This window comes from Aulonocara stuartgranti (assembly GCF_965226115.1).
Source record: "Aulonocara stuartgranti genome assembly, chromosome: 1".
NCBI classification, from domain to species: domain Eukaryota; kingdom Metazoa; phylum Chordata; class Actinopteri; order Cichliformes; family Cichlidae; genus Aulonocara; species Aulonocara stuartgranti.
The window spans coordinates 12,287,982-12,296,934 of record NC_138939.1 but is presented as its reverse complement, the minus strand read 5'-3'; the positions used below and the strand labels follow the sequence as shown (position 1 = coordinate 12,296,934).

General features: G+C 38.4%; 1 protein-coding gene across 2 annotated transcripts; it reads right to left on the bottom strand.

Moving 5' to 3' along the window:
• LOC309704602 (gonadotropin-releasing hormone II receptor-like) lies at positions 1 to 7,265 on the bottom strand. 2 transcript variants are annotated; one of them, XM_082529862.1, is made up of 4 exons: positions 7,197 to 7,265; positions 3,434 to 4,035; positions 1,651 to 1,855; positions 1 to 1,159 (listed from the first exon to the last, which is right to left on the bottom strand). In XM_082529862.1, the coding sequence occupies exons 2-4, from the start codon at positions 4,022 to 4,024 to the stop codon at positions 648 to 650; spliced, it is 1,308 nt and encodes a 435-aa protein (XP_082385988.1). In that variant the 5' UTR covers positions 4,025 to 4,035; positions 7,197 to 7,265; the 3' UTR covers positions 1 to 647. The 2 variants fall into 2 exon arrangements, with proteins under 2 accessions (XP_082385988.1, XP_082385989.1); XM_082529863.1 differs by having other exon boundaries at positions 3,659 to 4,035.
• Positions 7,266 to 8,953: the final 1,688 nt, after the last annotated feature.

Below are 8,953 nucleotides of genomic sequence, written 5' to 3'. Positions count from 1 at the left end.
TTCACTCTGACACAGCTGGATTTTATTCATTGAGATCTTACAAAGCATTGATTTTAATCCTGTAATATGATCACTGTTTATTTTCTGAAGATTTTCCCAATATCATACAAAATTATCAATATTCCAGCATTCGGCCATTTTTGGCCTTTGTATTTTATACATACTCTCATTGGCCACTTTATGTATTCCGATTGGTACCTGACTAGTACTGGATTGTACCCTCACTTCCTTTCAAAGTTGCCACAGATACGAGAAGGTGCTGGAAACATTCCTCAGAGATTTTGGTCCATACCATCACACAGTTGCTGCACATTTGTCAGCTACACATCTATGATGAGATTCAAAGCCAACTGTTTCTTAAACACTCTAACTAGCACCAGCAACCGTGCCATGTTCAAATTCAAAGTTCAAAGTCACCTGTCATCTTCATTGTGATGGTCAGTTGAAAAACTTTAGCTGTTCGTCTTGATCATGTCTACGTCCATAAATGCTGCAATGTGATTGGCTGATTAAATATTTGTGTTTTTGAGCAGTTAAACGGGTGTATCTAATTAAGAGTGTAAGAGAATGAGAGTACCCTACATATGAGAGCATTACACTGAATAAATATGAGGAAATAAAACAGTAAAACCAATACTATATTCTTCTCATAACATGCTCTCAGCACTGGACTGGTGAGTTTTTCTGTCTGTGTCGTTGTCAGCTGTTAGAAAGCTGCTCCTCGGTGGGGTCCACTCTGCTTTGCACAGCAGAAGCCTCTCAGGGCTGGCAGGGCTCACCTCCCGTTTCAGTGACAAAGAGTTGGCAGCACAACTAAAAGACCCAGTTATGACCGTGTTGTTTTCCAGATCAGCCGATGTGGTGGTGCCGGTATAAAACCTTCGGAGCCCCTTTCTGAAGTGGATGGTGAATAGGCCGTAGATGAGTGGGTCCAGGCAGGCGTTGACAAGCCCAAAGATGAACAGGATGTGAGTTAAGGAGTGGGAAACCTTCCCCTCCAGGTCGTCAGGGAAGAACCAGTACCACAGGCCCAGCAGGTAGTATGGAGTCCAGCAGATGATGAAAGACAGAACAATCACAATACTCATTTTCAGAGTTCTCATCCGGGCTCTCGGGATGTTATTCTTTGAACACCGCAGGTGCATTTCACTGGAAGGTACTGGAACCAGAACAGAGGACAGAAACAAAATATAGTGCACATTGAAAATGCTATGAACACAAACCTTTATTGTTTTTTAAGTTATTATTTCTGATTAATTATTGGCTCGAGGTAAGCAGATGTTCACTTTGAGAGTACTGTGATACTGAAGGGATAGTCAAAGGCCTTTGCCAACTTTACTCATGAATGATTTAGTCATTGAATTCTTGTTTTTTCATTCAGCTTTAGCTTCTACAGCGATCTTGTTATTTGTTTAGTTCTCTTACTCTTTCCCTGTCTGCTCCTCCCCCTTTCTAGTCTTTCTATGGCCCTCCTGTATTGTTTCGTTCTTTTGGGAGTTCAGCTGGTAGTTCTCAAATATGTAGGGGGATCACCAGTATGAGGATTCTTCACCTGGAGACACTTATGGCATTTATGGCTGGTCAGACTGCCGCTCATTTAATATTTAATAGATTATTTCTTCTTTACATCTAAACTAAACTGAAACTTACAGTTGTCTTTTTTCAGTCGTCTGGAGATCTCACAGAAGATCCTGGTGTAACAGGTAATCATGATGACCAGCGGCAGCAGGAACAGGCAGCAAAACGTGAACATGTTGTAGGCTGTTTCATGCCAGTGGGTGACAAAGCTCCCCCGTGTTGTGCACTGAGTAAAGTCCTCGGGATGGATGATGGTCACATTGTGAAAAAGGAACATCTGAGGAGGGAAAATGTGACATTTAGAAAATGATTTTTAGTCATATGAAGTAACACACGAGCAACTTTCACAGGTTTACTGATATCTTTGTTCACAGCTGCTTTTACACATCAAACAGCTGGGAATGGATGTTTCAGGAAGAAACTTCAAGGGTCAGATTACCCCGGTTCAAAATCAGCCTTGTGTGGCTTTAAGTCCTGCTGATAGTTCATCATTTTGTATTGTTTCTGTAGCAGAAATTAGTGAAAATTATACTGGCAACATACCACTGGAAATAAGTGAGAATGAATTAACCCTGCTGAGCTAATGTCACATTGACTTTTAAAAATTGTTTACAGTTATTTGCAAAGAGAAAACTACTACTAAGTTGGATTTTGATCATATGAGGATAATACATTTTACCAAGCTACTGTCTCTCAGAGCGCTAAATAACATCTTTTACTGCTTGTGCCTGACAAAGTTTTATCTCCATCCTGTTTTCAGGGAGCTCATGAACCTTTAGAAGGTGTTACAAAAGTTGGAATAAGCCATGCAAACCTGTGAAATGAAGCTATAGTTAACTGGTTTTAACCCTGCTGTCCTTAACTAGCCATAATTCTATAGTGCATATGCAAGTGCTGACTCTGAGCGTGAACTGGACGGAGTATAACAAAGGTTTATTATTTATTTTAAAAAGCAGTTTTGTATAATTACACCTCTTAGACCTTTAATTTATTTGAGCCTAATCCAAAAAACTTCTTCTTCTCTTAGAGAAGGGTGATCTATTTAAATCTCTTATCCTTAGGCTTCATCACCAGTTAATTTAACATGCCTGTCTTTGAACTGTGGATGGAAACTGAAGGAACCCCATGCAGGCACAGGGAGAACAACACAGAAATTACTCAGCTGGCAGTGCTAACCAGTGTGTCCTCCTTCTATGAACACAAACAGTTTAATTTGATTTTGTTTCAAATTACGCAGCGCACACCTGCAGGTTCAAACACCACACACCTACTCGATGATTTTAACAGGTGCTAAGAAACACTGACAAAAAGGACAGATTGCAATCAATACCTTCTTTTTTTTTAAAGTCAGTTTGTGACTCATGAACAGAATGAAATGAAAAAACTATAACAGGCTCATTCAGCTGATGTTCTCACAAACACAAAGAAAAATGCTACCTGCACTCCAAATGCAACAGTATCCCTCTGTTATGTGTTCTTGGACAACAAGAACACAGCAGCTTCATGCTGGGTCTGTGATACAATACCCGTAACCAGGATAGATTGTGGGATTTGTTCATTTTCTTAAAAATAAATAAAGCTACATTATCCTTTGAGTAAATGACCCCTTACTGTTGACTTTGGTGCTTCTTTCAGCAGTTTTCCACACTGGGATGAATGTGTCACAGGGAGCTCTTTATTCAGGACTGCCTCTATACTTTTTGTTCTGAAAATTATTATTTATGAAAGATTGTACTAAAGCAGGGAGTGGAGTTAAACCTCCTTTAGAGAGGATGAGAAGCAGTTTAATGGCCTGATTGAATTCAAATTAGTCCTGATCATTGCCTCTGCTATCAGCGGGAATGCCTGTCCTTACCTGAGGGACAGACAGCACAACGCTCATAACCCAAGCCACCGTGAGCATGATTCTGTTCCTCTTTCTGGCCTTATTGATGGCCAGAGGGTTGAGGATGGCTGACTGCCTATCCAGACTGATTACAACTGTGACAAAGGCGCAGGAGTACATCGCCTGCAACTTAAGAAACATCAGCAGCCTGCAGGCAAAGTCTCCGGCAAGCCACTGAACTGTGATGTTCCACACCGCATCTACGGGCATCACGATGAAGGTCACGAGCAGATCCGCCATCGTCAGGTTGACAATCAGCACCCTCACGTGGGATTTTCGTTTCCCATCTATGCGAGCCGCCCACAGCACTGCCAGGTTACAAAAGGCAGATATGCCACAGAGGATGAAGGTGATGATCACTCTCGCTTTCGCCGCTGTACTGAATGTGGGCAGCTGAGGGGCCATGCCCCTCGCTGTCCAGTTTGAAAGGGCAGAGGAGCAGTTGCAGCTGGTATCAAGTTGGTGGTCTGCCACCAGTCGATACATAACGGCTGCAGGGTCACACAGAGAGGCGTTCATTTTCTGAAGCTCAGGGGAAGGAACATTGTGCTCATCCACCATGAAGGTCAACACTAGAAATAGGAGAAAAGCAATAAAAAGGAATCACCAAGGGACCAGAATAAGTGTGTTACAAGACAAACACAAACAGCCCATAAATAATGGCAGCACATCAAGAGGAAGTAATATGCATGTATGGACGCCCAATGTGCACTGAGCTGGAAAGATGGAGCTAACAGACTGTGAGGACCAAAGTCAGCTAATGCAATAGCTGAAACTTTTCTACAAATGTGCTTTCATGTTTTCCCAGAGTGCACACAAGAAGTCTAATATTCACCAAAAGCTTACCGAGAATTTCTTTAAAAACCGAAGACAGATTTGAAAAAAACAAAGCAAAAATGAAGATTACTGTATATTATTAAATATTAAATCAGGAGCATTTAAAAAGAAAAAGAAAAACATCATGGTGACCATATCATTAAATGGTGTTTTGTGAGCCCCATTACCAAATATGAAACATTACAGTGATGCTACCTGCATAACACCATGAAACGTTTAAATCTAAGAGTTCAGCCAAGACCATAAAATATAAGGAAACTTCACAACAGCGTGAATATAAATATAAAGGGATTTGATATAAAATCAAATCCCTTTTCACTGTTCCTCTCAGCTACAAATGAGCAAGAAGTAATAAATATCACATTAAAATGTAAAAGTAAGTCTTCAATGGATTATCATGACATAAATATGTCTGTAGTTAAACAGGTTATTCTGAATATTGCTAGTCCCTTAACATATATCTGTAATTTATCATTTCAGTCCGGTTGTTTTCCAAAAAAAATGAAAATTGCGAAAGTAATACCACTATATAAAAGTAATGACAAACACAGTTTTACCAATTATAGGCCTATTTCTCTACTGCCTCAATTCTCAAAAATTCTAGAAAAACTTTTTAATTCAAGATTAGAAAAATTCCTTGAAAAACATCAAATAATAAATGTTGGTCAGTATGGTTTCAGAACGCAAAGAACCACTTCAATGGCAATAATTGAGGCAGTAGAAGAAATTACTGATACACTGGATAAAAATAAATATGCAGTTGGTATTTTTGTTGACCTCAAAAAGGCCTTCGACACAATCAATCACTCAATTTTACTGGATAAATTGGAAAGATATGGTATTCGAGGGAAAGCTGGTAACTGGTTAAAAAGTTACCTAACAGGTCGGGAACAATATGTTAGCATAGGGCATTACCATTCAGAGAAACTTGGTATTACATGTGGTGTTCCCCAAGGGTCAGTGTTGGGACCAAAACTTTTCAATGTATACATAAATGATATTTTTGATGTTTCTCAAGTACTTAAACTCATACTGTTCGCAGATGACACCAACATATTTTTCAGTAGCGATGATTATACTGATCTTGTAATGACTGTAAACAGGGAGCTAAAATTAATAAAAAAATGGATGGACATAAATAAATTATCATTAAATATAAATAAAACTAAAGCAATGTTTTTTGGTAATTTAAAATATAATATAGAATTACCAATTATCATTGAAGGTGTACCAATTGATAATGTGAGTGAAAACAAATTTTTGGGAGTTATAATTGATAACAAAATTTCATGGAAACCCCACGTCAGACACATAAAAACCAAAATTTCCAGAAGCCTCGCAGTTTTGAACAAAGTGAAACAATTCCTTGATAAAGATGCACTTCGTACTCTGTACTGTACCCTGGTTCTTCCATATCTTACATATTGTGTGGAAGTGTGGGGAAATACATATAAAAATACAACTAATCCATTAGTCACAGTACAGAAACGAGCACTGCGTATTATTCACAAGGCTGGTTATCTAGATCATACTCACAAATTCTTTCTTCAGGCAAAGTTACTTAAATTCCAGGATCTGGTTAATTACAATACATCCATAATTTTGTATAAAGCTTTTACTAAACTTTTACCGGCAAATTTACAAACTAGATTTGAAATTCGAGAAAAGGTTTATAATGTGAGAGGCTTTGGAGAATTCAAATTACCCAGAACTCGAACAACCCGTAAAGGCTTTTGTGTGTCTGTATGTGGTGTGAAAATCTGGAACAGTCTGAGTTTACAATTGAAACAATGCAAAAATATTCATAGATTTAAATTTCTCTACAAACAGTTGGTCTGGTCACAGTATACTCAATGATGGGTTTTAGTGTGCTCTGTAATGTCTGTCCTCTTACCATTGCTGGTATGGATTCCAAAATAAAAAATAAAAAATAAAGTGTGCGTATGTATGTACATATATGTACTTGTGTGTGTAGATATATATGTATGTATATGTATGTGTGTCTGTTACTTGTAGTTATTACTGCCTGTTACCTGTGGTAATGCAATTTATAATTTATATATTCTGTATTCAGTTATGAAGGCTCTAATTGTTGGTTGCGAGCTGCCGCTTAGATGCTTGTATCTGCCCGGGGCTGTTGATGGGTCTGTATGCAATGATGGGCGTAGCTGCGGGAAGTTTATTGTTTTTTTTTGTTGATGAGTGAGTATAGGGGTGGGATTTAATAAGTTTTCTTCGTCCCACTCCTTTTTCAGGCAAGTTTTGTTTTTTGTTTTGTGTATTTTATGTTCAATATAGGTATTTGTTGTGCCTGAAAATGAATAAATAAATGAATGAAATGAATGAAAGGCCTCACCAGCATCATGTCTGCTTTGCGTCAGTAGCAAAATAAGCAATATGTTATATTCTAATGTGCATGTGTTTTATAGCTGTAATAAAACAGGAAATATTACACGCACAACTGCATTGTGAGTTATATAAAAACAGTTTCAGTATAATCCTATTTGTAGTTAGTAAATCGACGAATCCGGCGTCCTTATATCCAAATAGACCTAAAAATCTTTACTGCGCACATCTTATCAGAGTTCTCTGTTTTTAAAATAAGAGGTACTGATTAGAAGACACCGTGCACTGTTTATCCGGAGGATCTGGAGCCCCAAAACGAGATTAACACCACATCCACTGGACATTTTGCAGCTGTACAGTGCTGTGCTTTGTATTAAACTGGTAACCTTCACTGGAGGCATGTTATTTTACAGACTTGTTTAAAAAAACAAAAAAACAAAAAACAAAAAGCAATGCGTAAAAATCATCATTTTAAAATCGTTCTTAATAAATTCATTCAATAAACAAAACAGACAGCGTGCTATTAAAAATGAAAAAAAGACAAACTTACATGGAGTGATGCCGTCTTCCACAGGTATACTGCTGCAAGTTTACAAAGTCCGCAGGTTCAGCCGTCCGGCTCTTCTGCTCCAGATGCTCCGCCCTTATCCATACACACCAATCAGAGACGTGTGAGATGGGGGGTCTGACCTCATAAGCCAACAGCCCACTCAAGTGGTTAGGACGCATAACTGTGATGAATGATGACAAGGCAGACAAAAAAACTATAGTTTGGATGAGAGTTGTGGTGTGATACCCTCCAGTCAGCCCCATCTCATAAAAATGGTTCATGAGATCATCGGGGAAAGACAGCTGGGGCTTAGAAACATTATGCGTGACAAACATCTGAAGATTTTGAGATGCGCTGTTCACAGAAAAATTATTTTGTCTGTTTTTTCTTTTTTTATTTGACCGGTGGTTGTATGAGTGCAGATTATATGCCCCAGTGACCATTAAAACATAAGCCTTGATTTAATTCTTAAAACCAAAAGCTGCTTCTGAAAGGTCATCTTTGTCTCTCTATTAATGTTTTGGCTTCTGTACAGCATGATCAATAATTGGATCAATCTGAAGGCTGAAAGTGGAAAAAAGTCCCTGAGCTCACTTTAAATCTGACTTTAAGGTGTGAAGAGCTGCCAGCAGCATTTGCTGCATCACAGTTTGCATATGCTTAACCCTATATTTTAATCCTCATTTAACAGAAATGTGCAAAGCAAACAAATAAATAAATCTAGTCAATACCATAAACCAGTGATTTCCACAGCTTCAGCATTACCAATTGATTTTATAACAATACTAGTTGTTTTAAAAGTGTCTGATAGGGCAGGGGAAACTTCTTTAAAATGATTTTTTTTAAATGAAACCTATTCAAGTGGCAACATAAAATTTTATTCTTCTTTCAAAGAGGAGAACCTTCCATGCATAAGGAGAAGATATTGGTTCTCTTTGGATCTACCTGGACATGTGAAAAGAACATCACTGAAATTTAACAAATCCAAATACAGATCCCTTCTCAGTGTCTCAGTGTCAATCACATCTCCCCTTGACACCGAACCTGACTTTAATGCACTTGTTCTCCACAGCAGTCCTAGTTTCTGAAAAAAAAATTGCTTGAAAAAGCAATTGTGGAATCTGAGAACAATCGTTGCATTTTGCTAAGTTTCCAGAATGAATAATATGTTTACCTGAAATTTGCCAGCAGCTTTGAGGTATATTTTTTATTGCTCAGTCAGCTCAGGGTTATAAATAAATGGGAGCAGTGCACACAGGGGTCAGGTGCCAGAGGTATGACATAAGAGAGAGTTGAATGCGCCACGGTTTCCATTTAAATCAACTTTTTACTTAGTTTTTTCAAGGCTAAATGCAGCCCTAATCTCATTCCAAGTCCAAGATTGCCTATGAGACACATCTACTGTCAAACTATATCTACCTCAATATGTAATGTTCACATTTAACATCAAAACATTTGACTTGGGAATAAAATGTAAGCAAGCAAGATATGGATGAGCAAATGTGGAAGTCCTTTGACTCACAAGAATAGACCATATACAAAAGATGCACCAGGTTAGAAAAGTGAAGCTAACGTGGAAGTTCCTCATAAAGCCCTTTCCACTAGTGCCTCAGCTCAGCTCAACTTGCTGTGAGTCAGTTTTCAGGCTTTTTCATCAGGTGGTAGCATCTGATACCAGGTACTTTTTAGTACCTGCTCGGTGAGCTGTGTCAATCTGAAAATGTGACATCAACAGACTGCATGCCACCGATTGGCCA

Bases quoted from the DNA above. Each gene is read 5' to 3' on its own strand.
- LOC309704602 (XM_082529862.1), bottom strand. From the start codon at position 4,024: ATGGTGGATGAGCACAATGTTCCTTCCCCTGAGCTTCAGAAAATGAAC. The intron at 1,856-3,433 runs GTAAGGACAGGC...TTCCCTCCTCAG, and splicing joins TTGTGCTGTCTGTCCCTCAG to ATGTTCCTTTTTCACAATGT. The intron at 1,160-1,650 runs GTAAGTTTCAGT...TTCTGGTTCCAG, and splicing joins ACGACTGAAAAAAGACAACT to TACCTTCCAGTGAAATGCAC.